This window comes from Gasterosteus aculeatus, chromosome 15, assembly GCF_964276395.1.
Source record: "Gasterosteus aculeatus chromosome 15, fGasAcu3.hap1.1, whole genome shotgun sequence".
NCBI classification, from domain to species: Eukaryota; Metazoa; Chordata; class Actinopteri; order Perciformes; family Gasterosteidae; genus Gasterosteus; species Gasterosteus aculeatus.
The window spans coordinates 5,413,624-5,439,227 of NC_135703.1; the positions used below are offsets into that span (position 1 = coordinate 5,413,624).

Here is a 25,604-nt window from a genome sequence, read left to right on the forward strand (position 1 = left end):
ACTTAAGAGATGGACGCACCTGGCAGGTTTATGAGCCTGCACACGCGCACGCTAATGCATGCATACGCGGCAACGCGCACGCTCTATTTTTTTGTTGTTTACTTTACTGAGAGACTGCAATATCGCAGGAAAAATAACACAGCAAATGTCATTGTTTGTCTATTTGCATACTTTGTACAGTCTGTGTGCCAAATGCAAATAGAATCAACCCGCCAACTCCGACATGTGCAGCCCCGACTCCTCCACCCACACCCCTCCCGCCCACGCCCACGCCGCCTTTCTCCTCGTGGAGCTCCGTGAACACACCCAGCCGAACAAATAGAGGCCACAGAACACGACAGCGCTTGATTTGGAGGTGGGGGTGTGTGTGTGGGGGGGGGTGAGGGGATGCATGTATTGCATGTACACTGTATAATTGTGTCAGCGGTCCGGGTGAATACGAATCGCCGCTCTGACCCGACTACAGCCGGCTTCAACATCCTTGACGTTCAGCAAACAACCGTCTCTGTTTCTTTGAGCTGCCCGACTACCAGAACAAATGTGTGCAAATGAGGCCGTTTTTCCAGATAAAGTATGAATACCTACCAAAATCCCTTGGACAATTCGACTTGTTGTCTAACCGGATAAAAACGATTTTGCTTTCTAATTGCCTGATCAGTTTCAGCCTCACAGACACGCGCACGGGCTCGAGCACAGAGGGTTGATTTTCACACACTGATAACAGCTTTGAATCTGCACACAGATATTATTTTATTATATTACTTATTACCTGTGCACTTATTTCTATCTTAAGGTCTACACATCTGCACCTCTAAATTTGGCAATATATATATTTTTAGTACTAATTATTTTGTTCACCCCGGACACACACACACACACACACACACATACACACACACACACACACGCATTGTGTAAATTATTCCTGAACGTTATCTCACAAGCTCAAAGTATTTATAGCACCGCATTTGGTCTGTGTGGCCCGGCCCGACCCCGGATGGGTTCATCTTTTCTTTCTAATTCAGTTTAGGTCAAGAGATACGGAAATACAAACGGAAACTCCCTCCCGTACCCGCCCTCGGAGAAATAGGTAGAGGCTGATGTCATATGTAAGTGAGAAGAGCACCAAAAATATAGTTGTTGAGCGTAACACTGCAGGGTGCACGTAGTGTGCGATGAACAGGGAGGGTCTCGACACCTTTTCTTATGCTGTCTTTTTAGCCTCTCTCTCTCTCTCTCTCTCTCTCGGAAGAGCGGAAGAGTTTTCAGTTGCAACAGTCGTGTTACCAGTTTGGTTTCAGCTGAAGTTTGATAATATAGTATGACTGATACATAGGGAAGGGGGGGGGGGTGGTGACGAAGGCCGGATGCATGATGAGGAAATTAGCAGCAAGGGAGACAAAAATACTTTTGCAGAACGTTTAGCCAACTCTCTGTTGAGGAACAGAATGCTCTCTGTGGCTGTTCGTATCCGTGACGATATAAGTGTTTGTGGTGTTTGTGGCCATGTGATTATACATTAGTGATCAGTGTACACATTATACCTGTGTGTGTGTGTGTGTGTGTGTGTTTCCCAAAGGCACAGTGTCTTTTGTTACTTTTCCCCCCCGGCGAGCTGTCACCGCAGTCCTGTCCGTCAGGTTCTCCTGACTGGTTCTGTAAACACTAATAACCCCCCCCCCCCACGCCCCCTTCCCCTCCCGGTGTGCCAACTCCCGCCGCGGCTCGGCTGGCACCCGTGCAACTGCAGGGCCCTGTACAAACAGCCCCTACGGCCCCGCGGCCCGCCGGCGCGCAGGTGATCGCGGCGCGGCCAAGTCTGCACTGTGCAGCACCGGTGGCGATCAAAGCAGAGTACGCAACAGTGTACTCTGCAGAGTACACCGTCTGAGGATGAGATTTGTAATGAACAAAAAAAAAATTGCTATTAGTTGTGTTGGCAAAAGCGTTGGCCGTCTGCTTTGGCTCTAAGCGGCATGCAGCCAATGTAACGTGGTGCCCTGTGGTAAGAGAAGAATCGGATTGGTTTTATGGCTGTAATGACGTATGAATGGTAGTGCGTGCCGGAACACGACCGGTATTAAGACTCGTAGAATGCGCCTCTTGTTTTAAATGTGAGAGGTCCTTTATCTCGTCCCACTCGGAGGCACTGGGTTGAACTAAAAGCTCATCTCCACCTCAGACCTGGAAGCCCATTCAAATAAAATAAAAAAAACATTTGTTGAGTTATATGAATGCCCTTATTCTATTAACTGTGATCAGCTGTTTTAGCTTTTAGCTGGTGGAGGCGTGGATCGGTTTTCACTGCAGGGTAAACTGGAAGTATTATTCATACTTCAGATAAGCTTCCGATCGTGTCAGCCATCTTAACGTTTGCACAAAACAAACACCCTCTGGTTCCTGGGGGTTCAGCTGAAGGAGCTTCAACTCCATATTGATACATATTGAAAAGAAAGGGAATATTCATAAATCGCCCTTTGCAGAAGCTCCGTCACCGTCGTTCTACGAAATCCCTCTCAGCACCGAGCAGCAGAGTTTAATGGAGCCCTAAATTCCTCTTGCCCTATATTAAACAGTGTCACTTTATAGCACCCAGCGCCAGTGTAAAAGTAGCACGGCCACGCTGACGCCTCAGCTGGAGCTGCAACATGTTGACAGACAGGAGACCCCCTTGATGTGCGTGTGTTATTTTAAAGCTAAGGCCCCTCGCAGATGCACACGAGAATGCATTCATGCGTTGAGCTTCTTTTTAACAAAAGTCGATCAAATTGAAGCCGTCCGCGCACACACACACACACACACACACACACACACACACACACACACACACGTAGGGTGTTTATAACACCCCCCGCCCACCTCCTTTGGGGTCACTGTTGTCCTTTAATGCTTCTGCAAATAGCGTCTAGGCTGGCGGGGGGGGAGGTGGGGGGAGGTGGGTCGATGCCCCTCTTTCTTTGCCCCTCCCCTTCCTCTATGCCATTTATACCCCGCCCAGATCCTCACGTGGCTTTCGCTACCACTCTCTCTTCCCCTGCTGTGGTCTGTTTTAACTAGGCTAAATCCACCCTGTCACGAATGCCCCCCCCCTCTGCACAAGCCCCCGCCGCCCGCCCGTCCAGAGAACCCCACAAACCCCTTGCACCCGATAACCTTTACAAACTCCATCCTTCATGAACCCCACCCATACCCGGCCTCGAGCGCTCACACGGCTCCCCGCCTCAAAAAGGAAGCAACAGCGCTCCCCGCCATCCCTTCACACATTTAACCACGTAAGAATGGAGCCGCCGCCGAGTGGCGGGGGCGCTAACAGCTTTAGTGCGGCGCGGCCTCACTGGCGGGCCGAGTCTTGCCCTCTGTGAAATCGACCAGCCACTTATGCGGTCGGTCAGGTAGCTTGACCCCCCTATGAAGGGCAGAGGGTAAGGAGGGGCGTGGGGGGGGGGGGGTGCAGAGAGGCCGGGGGGAGGTGGGGGGCTACTGAGCGGAGCCACCTGCGGCTTGGAGACTCACTCAGCTCCTCTTAGTGGTCTTGGGTTATGCCTTAATATGCTTTACAGTTTCCTCAGACTGTGCCGGTCACCGGGCCCCTGCTGCGCACACACACACACACACACACACACACACACACACACACACACACACACACACACCTGCACTACTATACTCGTGAGGACAATGCACTCTGCAGACTTAACCATAACCGCTACATGCCTAACCCGAGTCTTATTTGTAATCTTAACCCCAAAACCAAGTCTTAACCCCAAAATATATCATGTGGAAACCCCATTTTGGCACATGTGATCGTGTGAACAGATTTTTTTTTTTACCTCTTTGGTGTGATGAATGCAAAACACACACACACACACACACACACACACACACACACACACACACACACACGCCTACACAGAGACAGCTTGCAGAGTGACTTTAATGTGCAATCTGCATATGACTCGTTGGGTTGTTTTACCATATAGATATAAAACACACACACGCGCGCGCGCACGCGCACGCGCACGCACACGCACACACTCTCTTTCAGGACGAGGTGTATCTGCTCCTAACTGGTGGGCCTGCGACATTCTCATCACACCACAATGCGCTTTTAGTCGGAACAATGCGCGTGTGCGCGTGTACGTGTACTCACTGCGCGGTTCTCGGGGTCCGTCCACGGTGACTTTGATGGCGCGGTGGTAGGTGGCCACTTGCGGCGGTCCGGTGAACACGGTGATGGTCAGCGTGAAGCTTTTTCCTGCAACACAGCGAGACGCGTCCACGAGGTTCAATGCGGGAGCTGCACGCTGCAAACGGCCCCTTTTCAATTATACACCAACTTTTTGTTTGTCTCTTATTGGACGCAACAATACCTCGCTTGTTCAACCTCAAACCCCCACCGGCCTTTGTCCCGCTGCAGAGAAAAGGACCACCTCTCCTAAAAGGCGCGTATGATTTCGATTTTTCGGTTTTTAGCGCAAATGGTTCATCGTCGGAGCGAAGGGGCAAGACGGAGTTTGACATTAAAACATCTCATGTAATTTAGCTGACGCTTTTATCCAGAGCGACTTACATTGAATTTTTTTTTTTGCATTTTTCCTGGGGGGCAATTTGGGGTTAGGTGCCTTGCTCAGAGGCCAGGGCTCGAACCGCCAACCTAGCGGCTCCCAGCGCACCCTACTTTAAAACGAGACTACGTGGGAGGAAAGAAGAATCCTCGAGTGGCGTTCTTAACTAAATAAATTAAGAGTAAAGGCCACATTTCTATTTTCTATTTGGAGACCCCTTCATAAAAATCACAGCTGTGTTATTATTTAAATTAAGTATGAACTATCAGAAGAGGCTCCCATTTCAGGCAAAAAAATAAAATAAAAATACGAATATACTGAATATAAATATATTATATATTCAATATAACAATATTTTTGCACATGCATTAACCACAACATTCCGTCCAGCAGGCCTGTTATTGTGTGTTTTGTTTTTAAATACAAAATAGCCTGAAGAATATTGCGTTTCAGAGGCTTTTGGGTGCTGGGGATTATTTGACTCGTCGCAGGAGCTGAATGTTTTTGTTTTTTCAATCCATCCGTGAGATTGCCACCACGTGGATAACCATTTATTTCCTCCTGGATTCAGAAAGTCACATCACAAATGTTCACCGTGACGCAGGCCAGATGTTTCGGATGACACCCGTGTACGTTGGCAAAGCGAGGGGGCACCACAGCCCCACCGGAGACTAAATGATTCCAGATCGGAACGTTAAAAAATATATATATTTATAATGGACAACAGGGATACCGATAGTTTAAACATCTCGTGTCACAGACGCTTTAAATGTTGTCATATTCATGAAGAAATAATAACGCGCTATCAGCTGTCAGCTCTCCACTTACACATATGATCCAATACATTATTATAATCGCGTTTCCAAATAGTGCTGCCGATGACATTACAGCCGTTCTTTCACTGTGTGTGTGTGTTTGCGCGCGCGCGTTGGTGTGAGCGTGTGTGTGTGTGTGTGTGTGTGTGAGTTTCAGCTCACCTCGTCCGCTCCTGCCCACGAAACGCAGGTCGTTAAAGCGGGCCACCTGGTTCTTCATCACGGCGGAGGCGTTCCTCAGCTCGGCCGAGTAGTTCTCGTCGTTCCCGGCCATGACGGTGACCAGAGTCCCGTCCGGAACATCCCCGAGAGCCACGACCTGCACAGGAGAACGCGGGCGGTCACTATGGGCCACCGAACCGAACCGAACACACACATGCGCGCGTAAAACCGCATCTGACTCCCATAATATTGAGCAGGACATTTCACATGTTTCTCTAACCCAGCACAACATTACATCAATAATTTTAAATGCAGGATTTAGAAACCCTCCGATAAATTACATTTAAAATTATATTATAAAATGCGGATAATATGTGCCTTATTGTACCACAGCAATGTTTGTCCTCGTGTTCTTCGGATCTGATCCAAATACATGTTTTTGATGATTTGTAGTTTTAACATTAACAAGAGGCCAGACTATAAATCAGCAATAATACAAAAATATACTAATAAATAAATGGAGTAGGTATGATTGCTCAGTCGTGTTTTAATTTCAGACCTCTCATATATATTCAATTCTATTAAAGATGCTATAATTCTGGTTGGAGCCGCTGGAAGGCCATAACAGCAACACCTATTGAATAACAATAATCTGTTGAATAATTTTGTATTCTACACAAAAGTAAAAAATAACAGATGCGCACTATTAATAAACGCAAAACTGAAGGTAAACTATTTTATTCAATATAATGTATTTGCTTCATGTTATTTGTTAGTTTATTGTCTGGCACTGTCCAGAGTCAGAAAACCACAGGCCGCGTCATCCGAATAAAAATATAATGAAGTGAAATTAGAAGCCACGTGTCTTGCCTTGAACGCCACGGGGAGCGTCTTGTTGCACCTCCAGTGAGACGGCAGGACGGAGCAGAGGAAGTTGGGGCTGTCGGTCCTGACCAGCTCGCCGGCGTGGTCCGCCAGGACGTCCACCACGTTCCTGGTGTCGGATCTTGACCTCAGGGGCCCCGGGGTGGCCATGGCCCCGTTGCCGTCTCCGAGCTTACAGGGGAAGGAGGTGGAGGGCGGCGTGAACCGTCTGGTGGTGGGCGGCTCTACGGGAATATGCATCACAACAGTCTGGGTCAGTGCCACCTGGCCGGGTCGTATGAGAACAGAAGGACTCCTTTTTTTGGGGGGGGGGGACCCAGTTGTTGTTCTCTCTTCTTCTTCTTCTTCTTTGCCTCCGGACGCTGGTGGCCTCAGGAGTCCACCGTGTGAGCGCAAAAGGATGGAGGCGAAAGCGCGCCGAGTCTGAGGGACGGAGAGCCTCGCGACTTTAACAGCAAACAACGAGGTGTTGATGACTGAGCACTAGATCACCTGCACAGGATGTGACAGCCCGGGGAACACCAGGGCTGCTCTGTGTTACACTAACGTCAACAACAACAACAACAACATAAACCGGACGAACAAAATGTCTCTGGGTGCTGAACGCGTCTTATCCGTCGCACGCTTGAAGGACAGCTTCAGCCGCGTGGGGACAACAGATCAACACTGCCCGGGCTCTTGCTGCGCAATCTCAAATGAGTCAATGAAACTTCTAAATAGCTGATTGCCGGTCGGTGGCCGATCTGTCGGCGGTGATCGGGTAGTCCAGCCGCGTTGCAGAAAGTTCCACAATCCAGTCAATTGTTTTTTTGTTTTTGTTTTTTTATAAAAGAGTGATAAAGAACCGCTTCAGCAGCCAAACGTCACCAGACCGCGTCTTCAGATCTCCTCGCACACGTCTGCAGGAGGCGAGGGGGAGTAGGGGGGGGGGGGGGCAAAAACAGAAAGAGCGCAAAACAAAATGTGTCATGCCCGAATATCTGGAGCCATGCAACACGTCAGTGTCCCTTCTTTCTTTTGTTCTTGCAACTTTATCCTCGGCGGGTCTCTTCCCTCCCCGCAAAAGCCCACGTCACCCCGGTTACAAGGGGGGAGATATCCCGTCGCTCCAGCTGAAACGTCCCCTCAAAAAGTTATCCTTGAGCGCGAGCAGGAGCCGCGAGGCTGGACGCAGTGCAGAGTGCCGCGATATTATTTCACCCGAGTCATTTTAGCGCGTGGTGGTTGGGAGCGCGCAGGGGATTTCCGCCAATGAGCGCGCGGGGCTGGACTTTCAGCGGGCCAATCAGACTCCCCGCTGCTCCTTCCCCGAGCCTTGCGCTGTTGTCACGCGCGCGCGCACACACACACACACGCGCGCGCACACCCACACAAGCTGACACACACACGCGATCTGAATTATTGATACATATCTGTGCTTTTCTCTGTGCTCTCTTTATTTGTTCTTTTAGACCAACATTAACGTGATGCAGACCGAACGTAGGAGACAGTGAGTTAAAATAAGTGACACGCTTTATATAAATATATTTTTTATATCTTTTTAGAGCTGCGCGACATTTATTTTAAATTATAGTAACACCATGTTTAATTATAGTTAATACCACAGGGTTCGTATATAAACACATGTAATGAGTTAGATATTCAAAGTGATGGATTAAGATGTAAAACAATTGTGAGGTTTAATGGATAAAACGATGAATAACGTGCACTTTTATCCCTGACACGTTTTTCCCGGAGCGGTTTATAATGTATCTGAGGGAGGCTTTACACCGCAAAGGCCCCGTGGTTTTTACTCTCATTTATTCCTTTTTGAAAATCTAATACATCTCCTACTCCTCCTCTGCAGGTGAAGAACACTTTCATCAAGTGAAGTTGGGTACAAGACAGATTCCTATCATTTTAAACGTCTGCGCTGAATTAATAAGAGAAGTAAAGAAAAAAGTGCGCATTTCCTCTCCATCAGACGGGCCCGACTGTTCATTAACGGCTCCGTGTGTGGGTGTGTGCGTGCGTGCGTGCGCGCGGGCGAGCCAGAGGCTGAATTCATTAGAACTCTTAAATGGTATGAACGTCACATCAGATGATGGCACGCCCTGCAGACCCCCCCCCCCCCCCCCACCCTCCTCCTGTCATGCTGCTTTCGGACACTAGTTGGCGCATTTGCCTTTTCAATTGTCAGCTCGCTGTGAGGCGCGCGCGCTCCTCTCATGTGCAGAGCAAAAGGAAACTTTAATCTGTGCTCCGAGGGACATCCGAATTAATGCAGATCTAGCGAGTCAAAGTAACACCCTCTGTGGGGCATTTACGTTTTCAATAGAAACCACGGGGACATGTCCCCCCCCCTCCACCTGCATTTTATAATTATTTTTTTCCTGATTGTCTGCAATGTTGTTGATGAATGAAATATCATGAATACTCTGACATTTATTCGTTAAAAAATCGCTCGCTGAAGCCGCGCGATGGACCGAGATGGACCAACATGTCCGTTTGAATTTAGTGGATTAACTTTATTGAATATTCTGCCGACGATCCAATGTGTTTTAAAACCGTCCGCGTCGGATTTGGCGAGCACCGACGGAGTTATTTATTGATTAGGATATGACATTTTTTATGAACGATTTTGCGATATAACTGCTACACAAATTAATTTTGAAATTCCTAAATTAAAACTAACAATTTAAATGGTAAAACGCGATAAAAATAACTAGATATTTAAATTGAATTACACAAAGAGGGCAATTGACGTCAATAGAAATATTCAATAAGTTCTGGATTTTTCGTTGAAGCGCATATTACAATGGATCCAATCAATCGACGTTTGATGTTTAACTATACATGCCGCGGTTTTTAAGTTGTTTACTTGTATGAGAATAAATGACGTGCAGTTAAGTGGCACGAAGAGTCATCCGAGTGCCTCTCGTTGTCCCTTAATTTTACATTCACATTAATGGGAGTTAAGAGAGACAGTTTCAGAAATAAAATTTTCATAATTAGCAGTTTATGTTGGATCAAACTGGGATCAAACTTGGCCACAAACCTCCTACTGTCATTAACTTAAAAGCAGATTTTATAAAAAAAATATCAGAACTATAAAAAGAAGGCCAATTGTGCAGCTCTCATAATGTCATTTTTGTGTAATTTAATCTTCAGTGCCTCTTTTTGGGTGTTACTCTCTGACCCTCTTACTTGGCAGTTGTTGTTTAGCTTGGTGATCCAGGACAGTGGTTCAGTAGCGTGTCAGGGACACATTAAAAAATAATCTCTATCTTACTCCCCCGAGGTCATATCAAGAATCGTGTGATTTCAGTGTTGACGACGACAGGACTCTGCAAGAATGACCCCATTGCCGGATGATTATAGTTTTTTTTACCTAAAAATGTCAGGGAACCCCAAATGCCTCGTGCGTCTCAGTTGAACTCTAATCTCTCAGCCCCAGCTGCACATCACATCTGATCACATCACCGGATCACCTATCACAAGGCCTCTATTTAGAGTGCAGCTGGATTGGGACAATGACGATGCCGGTGATATTTTAGTCGCCCTGCTGCCCGAGTTCATTATTAATATGTGACCGCCTTCCTCAGACGTAATGGGTGCTCGGGGCGCCTGCCTGTCACATTTAGACCTCCGCCTTTCAACATGCAGTTTCTACGGTTTCAGCCGCACCGGCATCCAGGACGGAGCCCACCGTGCCCCTGAACGATTTTTAATGATCCGCGTGGGTTGAGCCTGAAATCAAGACAGAACTTGTGGAGGACATGTGAAACCCGGACCCACCTCAAATGGGCCTCGGCGTATAGGATTCGTACTATTGAAGGTTAAAAAGAAAATGAATCCTGCGGATAGAAATGAAGACATCACATAATTGTTAAGTGAAAACTTGTGAGAGAGAAAGAGGGAGAGAGAGAGAGAGAGAGAGGGTCCTTGTGGTCCCGGGCCTTAATAGTAATGGCCGCCCATAACCAGGAAGGGTTCCCTTAGAATATGGTTTCGTTGGCTCTAAAAACACAGCAAAGCAGCTTAAACGGTTCTCAATCGGATTTGAAGAAAAAGTTGAAAAAGGAAGCTTAGTTCACGCTCCCCCGGAGTCCTTGAAAAGAAGTAGTGCGGGCGTTACAACTCACATCGTGGACACTAACGTGAGCGCGACCCCCATTAGCAGAGCAACCGGTGCTGAGCCTTTGGGGCGCAAACGTGTACCTGTAAATGCCACCCACGCGGCTTTCAGTGCCGCTTAAATGAAAGTCCCTTTGAGGATGGCGACAGTCTCGGATACGCGGCGATGCTTTTTTCCTGTTTTCCTTTTTCTTTTTTTTTTACTGAATCTGATCTATTAGCCTGCGTAAACTCCCGGGCTATTTTCAGCCGCGCTCACGTAAGCCTTTGGATGGGTAGCTATTCATTTGGAAAAGGGGGCTACGGGGGCAATTAGATATAGTTTGAGGTTCAGCGATGACATAAGACAACGATTTCTATCTTTAGAGGAGCTGTGGCGGTCGCACATTTCTGTACATTCACAAATTACAGGGCAAGCTCTGGCCCTCAACCCGCCGAATGCATTCCTTCCGAAAAGTGTCTGCTCGAATTTCAGCCGGGGGTTTCTGCTCGGTGGAAATATGAGTGTTGTGAATGGGCGACTTCTATGAAATGGAGTTTTATTCCTCTCGGATTAAATTAGCTCTACTTTGGGGCTTGGGGTATTTTTTTGTATGAATGATGAATTCTGCGGTGGCTGTGGAACGCCGGGCTTGTTTACCCTTCCCTCCTCTTTTTTTTTTTTTTTTGAGACGTAGCTCGCTATGAAATGAACTTTTTCTGCTTGATATGACAAGAGTGTCTGTGATTAGACTCCGCGGGCATGATGTAAGGCACCAAAGCCATTTGTGCCAGTCCCCTCAAAGCCAAATCATATTTTAGCATCGCAGTGTTTACATACACAAGTATACGGAGAAACTTTTAAACAACAGCCAGTGGGTACAGACTGTTTGGGTTGTTGGGCTCTCGCTGCTCTGATCGCTGATTCTTTCTCAAATTGTGATTACACAATGTGTCAGCACATCACAACTGGTGGTCATTTTCGTCCATTTTGATGTTCAGACAAGAAAATCGGAAACACATTGAACAATTTTGATCATCTGAATTTGTTATTTTTCTTCTTCACCAGTGCTGCCCGTGTTTGCTTTAATGATCAATGGAATGCGCTTGTGTATTCAAACTTCGTTTTAGATCTTATTGGCCTTATAAGACTTTATTCCCCAAAAGTTTTCTTTCATAATTATCCACTTTTGGCATATCCGGTAAGTCATGAGTGTCACGACTTTAAACTTTTCCAAGGATCTTGTATAGAGTATTTATTATTCTAAACATGATGAAGAGGATGGCACTGTTCCCAAAACCCAGCAGCTAATTGCTTTGTAAGCGTGATGAGCTGAGATGCAGTAACCAGACAATGAGCACATTCATCGCATGCATCTTTAATATTCTGCCAACATTTTTATAAAAGGTGCAGCGCGAAGCCAAGGGCTTATAAAAGTCCTCTGAATCAATTGAGCTGCGTGATGGCTGCTGGGGGACGTCTCATTTTTATGTCTGTCCATTGGATGTAAATGGTCTTCTTAAAGACTACATTCGTGTTTTTGTCTCTCTGACACTTCATTTCATTTTGAATATGTTATGGGATGAGTTTGATGTTCCTCTAGAGCTGTGATGGAAAGTATGTTTAATTTTGTGCAGCTGTATACCAGAGGGAACTGTTGTTATTGCCTGCAATACATTTATTGGACAGTTTGCGATACATTATTAAAGATTAACCTCATTAAAAAGTAAATATCAATGAGTTGTTATAACGTCTCAGTATGTAAAACAGTAAGATATTTAAAAATAATAAATAAGACACTAGTTGGGGCGGCACGGTGGCGTGGTGGTTTGCACTGTCGCCTCACACCAAGAAGGTCCTGGGTTCGACTCGGCCCAGTGGCCTTTCTGTGTGGAGTGCATGTTGTGTGTCTCTGTGTAGCCCTGCGATTGGCTGGCGACCAATCCAGGATGTACCCTGTCTATCGCCCAAAGTTGGCTGGGATGGACTCCAGCCCCCCCCGCGACGCTGTGTGCAGGATAAGCGGTTTGACGATGGATGGATGGATGGATGGACACTAGGCGTCTTACAGTTTTACTGCTTAGTTGGTTTGTCACGATCAAGAGCAAATGTCGGCTAACTTTAGATCAACGCGTGTGAGCGACATGACATGAGTCGAGTTGCCTGTGTTCCTGTTGTCGTCCCCCCTTTCTTCATTTGTGAACAGATGTAATTAATGGACCAATATGGTGTTTAGAAATACAGAATCTGTTTTTAATCAAATGTGTAGACAAAGGTATGATGCATAGAAATAATGAAATAATAATTTAGCTACAATAATAGTGGTTAAAGATGTTGGACCATTGCTTAGTTTTTGGTAGAAGAACTTTTTGGAGGAGGACCCCCCCCCCTCCCCCTTCTCTGTAAATGTTATTCAATATTGTCAAGTTTTTTTTACATTACATGTCACCCAGCTGACCCTCTGATCCAAAGCGACTTACATTGCATTTTTATCCCGTGGTTTTTACATTTTGCCCGGGGAGCAATTAGGGGGGGTCAGGTATCTTGCTCAGGGTCACTTCAACATGGGACGTGGAGCAGCCGGGATTCAAACCATCAACCTTGCACGCGCCACCGCCACCTTCTTTTCCCCCTTCTACTTTGATAGGATTTTAAATGTACTTTTACAATCACTTTTACGTGTAACAGAATATTTTAACATTGTGCTTCTGTTACTTTCTCCCGAAGATCCGACTTTGTGTCGCTCTTGAGGGGGTTTGGTGCGTGTTCCATAATCGCAGATTCCCAAAAATAGCCCCGTTGTTGCCCAAAAATCAAGCACCGCTTTCCCGGTCACAATAACCACGTGAGTCAGGAAAGGCCCAGTGAGACGCCGGCGGCTTCACTGTGATCAGTGTTCGGGGGGGTTTGATCGTGGTCGGCCTCCCCTCCCTGTCCCCTCAGTGACTGTTCAATGGCGCACACCACACCCCAGCCGGGGGTTGGGGGGGGTGGGGGGGGGCGGCGGCCTGGGAGTGACTCGGTGTAAACCCCGGTGTCATGGCCGCTCCGCCCTCACATCATCCGTCGGGTGCACTCGCCCAGCGATGACAGTCAGCAGTCTGTGATGTGGTTCCCGGGCCTGTTTATTCTTTGGAAACCCACTAAAAGTAGCATTGGATGGTGCGCTCACCAAAAGGACCCAGTTGCTATTATAGGAGCACTTTGGGTCGAGTTTTGATCTGGTGGGTTAGTAAATAGGGCCCTGCCTTGCTGCGGGGCACCACTTTTGGGCTTTATTGTTTAGTGTGACCTGAGCGAAGCTTTTTGATACCCAGGGTGATTTGTAACCTGCAACAAAATGTAATGTCCGAAATTAATATGACTTGTGGCGTTGAGGGTTGTGTGCGTCACGAGGACATCAGTGTATGAGATAGTGTTGACGATGATGGGCATATGACACCCCTGCTCTGCTTTTCTTCATTTCACTGAATGACTTATTGTATTTTTGTCTCAGGGTTTTTTATTTACCTCTGAAAGTTAGTGTAACTCATCTAAATGAGTCCCGTAAATATGTCAACTCCCCCATTTCTTTCAGTTGTGGTTTTTAGTGTGCGCTATAATCATTTCTCATCTTTCTTTGTCTCTGTGTCTGTCTGTCTATTTGTGTGTAACGACATGCACGCACACACACACACACACACACACACACACACACACACACACACACACACACACAAACTGCCCTGTGTTTCTCCTTTTTCAAGCGAGAGCTTCTGATGCAAGGACAGCAATCTGTAATCTGTAGTAATTGCATGTTGCAGAAAAACATTTTTCCGTTGTGGTAATCGCTGCAATATGTGCAGTTGTGTTGCCAAAGTGACAGCACCCCCACCCCCTACAGATACACACACACACGTACACACAAGACTATCCTGACACACTCTGACTCTGGCAAATCTGTCCAAAAAAAAATTGAAAGCTGCTTCTCTCAGAATGGTTAAGAGACAAGGACATAAAGACCAGCAAGTACATTACTGTGGCAAACTCGCAACTGGTGAGCACCCACACACACACACACACACACACACACACACACATATATATACACACACACCTGCGGTACCGTCGTGCTGCATTCACCTTCTGCAAAAGATTTACAGTTCCTGCCAGTGACAGTTTAACTGCCATGCAGCCCCGGTGCCAAAGCCCTGCCAGAGCCCAGCTGCCACACACAGATCAGCAGGCCGATGCCTGACGGCGGCCACATCTACTCCCTGCTCCTTTTTGTTAACAGCTATCACACCGTGCAAGCGGACGATTACAATGTAAATCTCAGTACCAATCCCCTAGTATAAACCCTGTAAACGCAGTCTATGGAGGATCCAGTCATTTGTCAGAGAGAGTCGGATCGGCGGAAGTCGTAGCCACATTAAATGTAGGGAGCGTATAGCGACGGTCTGTGGGCGAACCGTCGACGCATATTTATCAAACCATCGTCGACCAATTCACCACCCCGACACCGGCGGCAACAAGAATGGACTGCGGCCCGGGTTTATGAGGTCATCACCACCGTGACACTGGTGGAAAGCCACGATGTGTGTCGAAGAACGCAAGCGCGTCTTACTCGCTTCTCCCACAGCCTCAGCACACTAACTCTCTTCCCCCTCCGTCATTTCAGCTCAGCAGCACCGCACGTTTATGATCTCATTATCCACTGCGTCATCACCCCCTTTTGCCCCGACGGAGCCCCAAAATATGTCTGCCCAGTTGGGATTTCTTGCGTTGCGCTCGTCGTGCAACCACACACACCTAGTATAAGGACAAGTAATGCGCAGAGACATTTATAGACACACAGCGAGACACCAAGATTGCAACCAGACTGCATGTGCAAACCTTTTTCCTCTCGGAGCGGCTACTCTGACTGCTGAAGCCATCCAACCTCCCAGCAGCTGAACTTCCCCCCGTGTGTGTCTCTAATGGAGTCTCTCCGTCAGATCAAACAGCTCGTATGCTGACGGGGGAGAGGAGACAGATCGCAGCGCTGGAAGCCTTTCAGTCTGACGGCCCCCCGAAACACATTCGACCAGCAACGCAGCCTGCTCTGCTCCACAGCTACAGACGCACAACGCAAATATAGTTGCGCCGCCAGTGTGTGTGTGTGTGTGTGTGTGTGTGTGGGTGCGGAGGGGGAGAAGAGCGGGGAGGGGGGGGGGTGAGAGGGGAAAATAAGTTGTGAGGCGTCGCTCTCACACAAAGGCGAAGCCCCCACAGCTCGGGCCTTTTTCTTAAAATGAAATCGCATGTGAGTTGAATATTAAGGAAGTGCGCATGGCTTCCAGCAACCACCGCCGCCATTATAGCAGAGCCTGTAAACCACATTTTCACCAGCAGACAATGCCCCTTTGTGCTTGTTGTGTGGCTGTCCGTTCTCGCCGGAACCCCGAAGAAAAGCCATACGTGTTTAAAAAAAAAATGAAAAGACAAAAAAAAAAAAAAGACATTGCCCGAGATTAGCGTGAAGATGTGAGGGAAAGTGATGAAGACGAAGTGTCCGTCGTAGATCTCTGGTTAATTAATGGCAGTGCTGTCAGGAGGGGCGAGCAGGGCAGTCTGCCCTCATTTAGCCCCATGGCGAGGGGGACCTTTGATGTGGTTGCACACGGAATGCTGTTGTTCATTCCTCCCTGCAACAAAAGCCACATGTTTTTATTTCTTGAGACTAGGTCCCTGTTACTTTGGACCGCAGAGGAACACGATGAGATATGTATCGTATGCAATGAGCGGCCTGAACGCTAAGCAGCCAAACACAAGTCGATGAGGACTCTGCCAACCGGGCGCTGGGCCCGACGTATTTTTTCTTAGCTGCATTGTGTATTTGCATTCAAATGGATTTTAATGGCTGTGTGTGCACGCAGAACGTCCCCGCACGCACACATTCAAGCGTAGCCATGTGTAAACACGTGCAAATGCACACCATGTGCACGCTTCCAACTTTTCATCCATTGTCATCGCTTGTCCCTCAACTCGCTGTTCAGGGACTATTTCAACGGGGGTCATTCCAGGTTCCGTCACTCTCATTCAACTTACAATGGACTTCAAAAAGCCCCTTAATATTGAATTTGCATTCATTTTCCTCTTCGTAAGGGGGATCAGCCTCCCGAACACCGCCCGATTCAACCAGATTAGAGCAGCAACCCCCGACGTTGTTTTTTTCCTGACAAACGTTCGTGCCACTTTCCTCTGCAGACGTGAGACAACTTGGAAAGCACTCGGTTGGCACTCGGTTGGTCCCCGGGTGTGTTCGACTCCCGGCCAGCAAGCCAAAGAGCTCAGGAGAGCACTTAGACACATGCTATTGTCATACCTCACGAGGTCTGAGTCCCAGACTTTTTGCACAGTAAGTGATTATCTTTAATCATTCCAATTGATTCTAAATTGAATCAAAAGGAAAATGAACCCTCTTCAAAAGCCGCCGCGGGGACCCACTGTTCCGTCCGGGAAACCACCCGCGTGTCCAAAGTGACTGAATGTTTCCTCTCATCGCCTCCCATCGCTAATCGGCAGTGCGCAGTTGGCACCCCGGCCACGTGGAGTAAGGCAGGACTTTGAGTCACAGCCTGAGGCGTCCACCGAGGCTTTGCTGTAACTGCACACTAATCCGCTGATTGCTGTGTTTGAGGCTCGCGCACGTCGCTGCTCCACGTCAAGGCGGCCGCGGCTAACGACGAGCTAATGACACGACGATGACAAGGAGCGTTTACAAACCCAATCAGGCGGCCTGGAGCCTGGCTGCCTGGTGATTAGGTTAATCAAACTCTGTACCGACTGCGTGACTGGCTCGCCGTCTGCCTCTTATGTCATCACGCTGATTAAAGGGGAGAAGTTGTGTTCAAGTCCGTCAGGCCCTTCTTACACAAATGTCTTTCTGCCAGGTTGGCAGTGTTATAAGAGGGCTAGCTGGTGTGCTAAAAGCTGCGGGGAGGTCTCCCCGTCGGGAGGACCGGCCACGCTCCTTCTGACGGAATGTGTTACCATCCTGCTGTTAACTGTTATTTGAATCTGCACGATTGATCTCAGCAAAGATCAAGATCTTCTTAGGACCACCAATTAGAGTCCATCTCTAGACTGAGCAGGGATCTTGTGACATTGAATCTAATAAGTTTCTACAAACCCTCCCTGTTGTCGATCAAATACTTTGGAAATGAAGATGTCAGTTACTGATATACTCTCAGTTTAGTCCTGCGCCGTTTGGTCACGGCTGGACTAAGACCGAATGTTAGTCCTGACCAGCTATTACGGTGAGGTCAGACAGCACTTAGAGGGGGAGAACGTCACGGCCGTCATGTTGACATACAGTGCGCCTCTCTGACTCAGCAAGGGGGTGTGGAGGGCTGACTTTATGTGTGTGTGTGTGTGTGTGGCCTTTACACGCCAGGGGCAGTTTTGTGTAACTACACGCAAAGATCCCTGCGCGCTCCTCGCGCTCGTGACGGCCCCGTCTGCGACCGTGAGAAGTGACTGCGCAGCAGACGGAGTGACCTCACATGAGACGGACTATGGAGAAGAGATGGAGGGGCCACTTCTGCTGCACAGCTGAGGGGGAATCCCTGGCATGGTGTTGCCTGCTGAGCCAATACAGAAGTAAGCAGCTGTAGAGAAAGTACACGCTCGCTCAGGTTTACGCCAGGAGAAAACTCGCTGCAGTACAAGGCTGACGGATCGTTTGGTGCATTTTGCATGAATTTGTGTGATTTTAAAACAGTAATTCTGGGTTATAAATGGCAGCCACGAATAGCAGTGATTACATTTTGCAGAGATTAATTAGGGATGTTGATATGCAGATATTGTGTCCTTTGGAAAGAACCAAGCAAGGTTGAGCTCACAAGTTTATCTTGATATGTGAAATTGGTAGAAAGGTTTCTCGTCCAACTCTCATAAAGAGAGCCAGAAGGCGCATGTCCCAAAATGTCGAACCGGTCCCTCACTCGTCTTTCAGTCGCAACATTAACAATAGTGCAAAAGTGCTGGTGTTGAAAAGCACATTTAGGTGGGCCAGTGACCGATGCAGGCAGCACAGTCATCTATTTGCACTCCCCAGTGAACAGGCCAAGAGAAAACTAAACTCCCATTCTTGAAATGCTGTCTCTGCAAACATCAATTACCTGCGGTTAGAGTTATGTTTGAGAGGAGGGAAGAAGCAACCCGAAAAACACATTTTATTGCTGCAGCGACAATTAACCGTATGTAAACAAGTTGAAATAAAGAATCTGGGAAAAAAACGAGAATCAGAAAACATTTCATAGCCGGCAGCCTCTCGCGTCCTATCATTATCTGCGTTTTTCCTTCACCGTAATTACGTTTTTTTTTTTCCTTTATTGCTTATGGGAAGAGGGATATATAAGGATGTTTTGAGCACGATTAAAGTTGCTCATTATGACGTGAAATTTCAGTCTGGAAGCAGGATATTTTGTCCATGAAAACATTGCTTTTAATTATTTCATGGTGACAGACTGAGTTCCTCTGATCTGCACTAAACTTTCACACACACGATAAAACCCTCTGTTCCCTCTGTGTTCCATCTAAGCTCAAATATAAATGATATTAAAAAAAGTTTTCTGTCTGCTGATATGTTTCTGAACATGTGGGATCTCAATAAGTTTGAGTCATTTTATGTGCTGCCGACCAGACCCGTGCCCGCCCATTAAAGCAATTTGTGGCTAGGAATGCAACAGTAATGTTAAAAACAAAAGTGCACAGCCATCGACGTTGTGCTTAGTCAGAGGCAGTTTTGCTCAGTGCAGAGATGATGATGTTGTTGACAACATCTGGTTAACAATACCGGGAGGTATTAAACAATAAGTCTTCTTTGTCTGACTCGGGTCACAGCTCTCTCTAGTTGTAGCCAGAGTTCGTAAATCTAATTAAACCTGTGATAAAACAAAGTTTTTATTCCAGCTTTTACATTCAATTGTTTAACTTATTTGCAACTTTGACAACAGTTGCAAGCAAATTGCACATACCAACGTGACTTTAGGGTTAACAATACATAAATAAGATTATATTAATGCTGTTTCTTTCTGTAACCCCAGCCTCAGCATGTAATAGGCCGTGGGTCTGGCCCGTGGTTTAGGGTTAGGCTTAGCAGAATTAAGAAACTAAAAATTGCGAGACAGGCCTATGCTTAATTTAGTCGACCACCATGCAGGACGCACGAGATCATGAAGTGTCTAATGTTGAAACGGTGACGTGGGTTTAATTTCTCTGAAATGTTATTAGCTCGTAAGTGGAGCAAATGAACCATAAAGAAATGAGTCACAGCAGAAGAATCTAGTCTAGTCCGGTACAGTCAGTACTTTTTTTGAAAAATCAAGCAAAACCATTTCATCCTCTGATCATTTCCACCTCGTTATCCAATTGTGCAAGCGTTTTTTCTTCAAAAGGTCTGCGTATTTTCCTTCCAGCATGTACCCAGTTCCTGTTTCGATTTCTTTTTTTTTTCACCGTCCCAGTCTAGACGTTTTGAATTCCTCTTACTTCCATCATATTTGGACATCTGTGTCTTTCACACGTTTTATTCATGAGCGCTTCTCTTTTCATCATCATGGAAGACTTTAGTGCGCAGTCACAGCTCGCCGCTCTCACAGCCGCCACGTTCAATCACGTCACAGTTGGTTTGAGGCTCAGACTAAAGTCTGGATGAACTGTGCTCCTAGCTGGATGCCGCTTGCTCCCACTGTGTAAGTGAAACCTACGGCATAAATCCATATTATCAGATCGGCTGAAAAGAATATGGCCGCTGTGGTTGGTTGTCGACCACCAGAAAATTGTATTTACTGCCACACTTAGCGCGACTTTAACCTTGACCAACGCGCCGCTGAGATCAAGCCAAAAAAGGGCGGAGGCAGGTTCGGGATTAGACGACCGCATAATCAGCACGCCCCTCCGCGCGCTCTTACCTGGAAGCCATCTGACTGCGGCGACTCCTGAGAGTGTTCGCCGTGAAGGCGTGTTGACAGACGGTGAAAACGGCGAGACGGACCAAAAAGTAAATAAGTACCTCCAAAAACGCTTACAGTCCTAATCAAGTCCAGATCGGTTCCCCCCACATCCAATATGCCTCGAGCTTTATAAATAGATATTATAGTCTGCTAAATTGGAGACAGGATTTTACCGCTCTGTGACTGCCATGAGTTTTCTATTATTTTGCTTTCACTTTAGAATATTGAAACTCTTAATATCTGGTTACAGATTTCAACCGGCTCGGCCAGGTTTCATGTTTTGGCGTCGTGCAGGAGGCCTCACACGCAGCGGGGCTTTAAATGGCCTCCAATCAAGCATGTTAATTCAAAAATCGGGAGTGGGGTGGCTCCCCGCCGTATGTTATTAATGAATTCCCCGGAGGCCAGCCATGTGTTCTGTAGAACGCAACGCCCTTTTCTTTTCCTGAGCTACCGTGTAGAGCCTTTTTTTTATTTGTCAGTGGTCATTAGCTTGAAGTTCATCTCCAGGTTTATCCCCCTGTGAATGATTCATCTTCACGCGTTTCTCTCGAAACTGTGCGTCAAGTCTTTCTCTCCCCTCCTAGAAGCTTGCAGAACAAACCAGACCAACCTCCCGGAATCCTCCGAAATAATAGCCTCCGCCACCCCTGCGGCGAGGCGACGCGGCCCCTTTTGTCCCACACAAGCCTTCACTTCCATTCACGCAGCGCAAAAAGCCAAACGTATTAAAACCATTCCCACCCTAATAAACCAGGAGCCCTTCGCTCGGCCGCAAAAGGACGCCGCCTCCCCAAAAGAAAATGGACCCCTGTAGAAAACCGCCCTCCCAAAGACATGAGCCGCTGCTACAAACCTACAGGTACTCCACCTGCATCGGGAAACACAGTAAAGTTTATACAACTCTGCTTCACAGGGGAAACGTCTGGCTTGTCTTTTTCTTTTTTTTTTGTTGAGTAAATCAAATGTAGGTGTGAAAGTGTGAGAGAAATGCTGCTTTATGGTTAAATGGCGGTGCTGCTGTGTGAGGGTTAGCAGGTGTACAGCCCCATTGTGGTTATTATCAGTGAACTGCAGCAGCACTGCGAGTCATCAGATTAACGCTTTGTCGACGCGACGCTCTCCGCCTCTTAGTTTTTCTTTCTTTCTCCGAGGCCAAACGCCATATTAGCTGAGCTTAGCTCTTTTCCCCCTCGGCCGAACCTGACGGCGTAACAGCGACGTGCTGCGCCACCTGTTCCTTTTATTGCTCGGCGTGTACGTGTCATATGTTCTGCTCGTGCGGGTCCCTCCTGGAGCTCGAGCATAGGACTGAGGTTTCTGAGGTGAGGCGATCTCTCGCTTCTCACGCGAAATGTGTTCTCTGTCTGCACCGTGAGAGAGGCTGAGATGTAAAAAAAAAAAAAGTCAATGAAACCTACAACGCAGACAAATAGTGCTTGTGTTGTTGGGATATTTTTTCTCAAAACAACTCAAAGTTAGTGGACTGAAAAATAACGATTCTAAGGATTTAAATCATTTTATTTGGGTGAGGAATCAAACATTTTGAAAGTAAAGGACTTCAGCCTATTTCCTTTTTGTGTGATTGTTCAATTGTTGCTTACATCAATATTTCCTACCTCTGAATAGATGATACATTATTTCCACCGGCCTCATGTCTCACTGCATTAAAATCAGAGCTCCGGACGCCAGACATTTAACAACCTCCTTGATTTTTTTTTCTAGCAGTTTCCTCTTAAATTCAGTTTGATTTGGGTCGCAAAAAAAAAAAAAGAGAACTTGCCAAACTGCTTCGCCTGTGTAATGCAAGTTGTTAGACTCACCGCTGGGGTATTTCGCTTACATGTGGTGGTCCCGATTAGAAATGCTTTCAGATTGAACCGGCTCTTTTAAATGACTTTTGGCCTTTGTTCTCCTGCAGTTCGGTTTCAGTCTCCCGACTACATATTGCATATTCACTAATGATATCCAATGGATGATTACAGCTTTAAATGCCCCCCCCCTCCCACCGCCTTGACCTACTGTCTCACAGCCCGTCTCGCTGCTCTGGCTATAGGCTTAAAAATCAAAATCAGGCGCCCTGAGAGCACATCGCGTTAGAACGGCTCCAAAGCCGAGAATCCTGAAGTCACACGCTGATCTGCAAACAGTGAGGAGATAACGGGATGCAGATCCGGCGGGTCTGGAGGAGAAAATGGGGGCAAAGGGCCTGTCTTGTCAGGAGGAAACTCTAAATGCCCGGGTGTCTGTAGAAGCAGTGAGTACACTGGAACATCATCCCCTGTCACTGCGGTTCCGCTGAGGCTATCAGAGGATTGTTCACATGTGAGGCACAGATGTACCGCGTGTGTGTGTGTGTGTGTGTGTGTGTGTCTGTACGCGTGTGAGGCTCCAGAGATTTTAAGATACACTCTGCTGCAAACAATTAGGAGCTGGTAGTGCTTCTCCTTTGGCTGCCTCTAATTAACACTGCAACATGGCCTTAATTGGGAAGGAGATTTAGTTTTTTTGCTGCTGCCTTTTGGCGGCTGTCACCGTGGTAACAACGGAGTCCCCCCTGGCCGGCATTAACAAGCCCGGGACTTGAGACCACTTCGCCTTTTTTGCGTTCGTCATCATTCGTCAGAAATAAAACGAAATGCAAATAAACAAAAGTATTGCAGTCAGAATCAGGTAGACGTTTCAACCACACTATTTGCAAGTGAAAGCTGTCTGATTGGAGTTGCCATGGCAACAAATGGTTTCCTTGTTGAGGCTGGCGTTGAGCGTCGCCAAGCTTAGTGCACTCACTTCACCACACAGACCAAAAGTACCTCGTGGAAGTAAAGCAGTGAGAGAGCCTAATATGTTTGTTTCTTTTTCTCTTTTATCGCGTTGCCGCGTTCCGGTAAAGGGCCCGGTCACATGGAGCCTCTGAGCTCGGATTCTCACAGAGAGTTTCTCTTGATAATGAACGTCTGTGGTGAGAATCCCATTACGGCGCTACTCCCATCAAGCCTACAGAAAACACAGGACTCCAATATGAGTCAACTCATATAAGCGTGTCTGTGTGTGTGTGTGTGTGTGTGTGTGTGTGGAAAGAGAAACAAACGCATTGAAGAAATGCCTGTGATGATTTTTTTCTTTTTTTGGTCAAAACAAACAAGTTGTCAAACAAAGAAAGCTGCACATTCAAGTGGACAGAAGGTGGGATGGTGATGGGAGGGAGGAAGGTGGTGGTGGGGGGTAGAGGGGAGGATCAGCGCTCACCTCTGAGTAGACTGCTGCTGTAGTTGGAGAAAGAGTCAAAGATGCTGTTTGATGCCATGACGGGGGACACCAGAACAGCGGGGGACAGCGCCCGTTGCTGCGTGCGATTCCAACCGACCTTGGAGGGGATAGAATTGAAAAAAAAAAAAATCAAAAGTCAAAAAAGCACAAGTGAGCGAGTGCGAGTCAGAGAGAGAAGTGAGGAGAGGACAAAACTCCTGCAGCTCGGAGCCCTTTTGCAACCAAGAATCTAGGGTTTGTGGCCACCGCAGGAATCCCAAGCCACAAGTCTGCAGAGAGCAGCAGCAGCAGCTCGTGTTAACAGCAGCAGCGTGTGAGAGAGGTGGAAAGAAGGGAAGAAACTCTGAGAGATGGCACTTCAGAGAGAGAGAGAGCGAGTGAAACAGATTCATCGGAAGCAAACAGCAGCAACAGGGTCTCCAGGTGTGGAGGTGGTGGACTCACCGGCACTGGAGATGAGATGAGTGGGTGGGGGGGGTGGGGTGGGGGTCCGAGGCTGAAGGGGGCCCAGGGTGGTGGGTGGAAACGGAGGGTGGGGGTGGGGGGCGGAGGAGGGCCCGGGCTTGCGGTCCTCAGTCACACGGCGAGCCGAGGGGTCTGAGGTTAGCCGGCTAGCTGGATAGCGTGGTCTGTCTGTCTCTGTTCTCGGCGGTGGCCCGACTGCAGCGTGGATGCTAGTAAAAGGCTAAAAAAGCCACAGTGTATCTGCATCCTTCTCGCCATCCTCCACTCAGAGACACACACACACTCCCCTCCGTGAGTGGTGGAGCACGCGTCACGTGAGGTCACCGTGGCCTCTCCCTCCCACCCCCTCCGCCCTCCCTCCCACTCCTATCGTCTTTTCTTTATGCATTTTTATTTTCTCTGCTTTCCATGCTTCTCCCTCCCTGACTCGCGCGTCTTCGCTCGTTCTTCTCATTGGTCGCCCGGGTCTTTTTGGAAACATTCTATTTTTCTTTTGAGTTCAAACCGGGCTGCGGCTCCCAGAAGGTTTTCTGAGCCAAAAAACTCCTAAAAAGAGGGGAAAGAGCGGCAGTGAATCAGAAGGGGAGAAATTGACGGATGGCCGTGGAGTTTGGGGGTAACTGCTGAACCTCCCCGAGCGTCTCGTCCCCTGCCATGGTTTTATCGTTGGTCTGACTCACATCTCATTTGTGTTGGTAGGAATCGGTGGTTTGGGCCCTCCCCTCGCCGCCCGATGGTACCGAGACCGCTGCCTCGTTAGAAGCAGCACTGTCGGTTGCTGACGTTGGTCTTTTGAGCAATATTGTCCTCTATATTTAATATACACACACAGTTCAGTTAGCTGTGCTTGGAAACATTTCATTTTCAACGGTCATTTTGATTTGAGAAAAAAGGCAAAGAAAAGCACAGTGTTTCGTGTAGTGTTTTCCCTCCACAAGTGATTTAACCTGATTGTGGTTCACACACTTTTCTGGGTTAGGCCATTACTGCTCTTTCTTTTTTTTCTTTACTTTTGATTCTATTTATTTGATAAGTTTCTCCTGCAGTTGTGAGAAAAACAGGAAGTGATTCATGTTACTTCAGATTCTGAAGAACTGAGCTGAAGAACAGAACTGAGTAAGACAAATTGTTATGCTGTGGTGCTGATAATTTGACAATCTTGCAGCACATTTTCTGCCAGTCTGTGTGTGTGACTGTGTGTGTGTGTGTGTGTTAGTACACAAATCACTGGCATGTGCAAACCTGTGGTATCCACACTTCCTCTCTCCTTTCTCCCGTCTCTCTCAGTGACACGCTGACCATGTCTGGCCACGGGACCAACCGACCCAAACCACCGTCTGGTCCCACATGTGACCCGAAAGCTCTC

The 25,604-nt window shown here is 47.5% G+C and overlaps 1 protein-coding gene across 3 annotated transcripts in view; it reads right to left on the minus strand.

Annotated features, from left to right (window-relative positions):
- runx3 (RUNX family transcription factor 3) overlaps nt 1–24,452 on the minus strand; it is a 44,714-nt gene extending 20,262 nt beyond the window's left edge. For all 3 annotated transcript variants that reach the window (XM_040199743.2, XM_040199742.2, XM_040199744.2), the window contains exons 1-5: nt 24,218–24,452; nt 23,753–23,870; nt 6,413–6,651; nt 5,543–5,699; nt 4,151–4,255 (exon numbers count right to left, since the gene is read on the minus strand). In XM_040199743.2, coding sequence (XP_040055677.1) covers nt 4,151–4,255; nt 5,543–5,699; nt 6,413–6,651; nt 23,753–23,810 — 559 coding nt within the window. In that variant the 5' untranslated portion in view covers nt 23,811–23,870; nt 24,218–24,452. The remainder of the gene's footprint in view (nt 1–4,150; nt 4,256–5,542; nt 5,700–6,412; nt 6,652–23,752; nt 23,871–24,217) is intronic.
- Nucleotides 24,453–25,604: the final 1,152 nt, after the last annotated feature.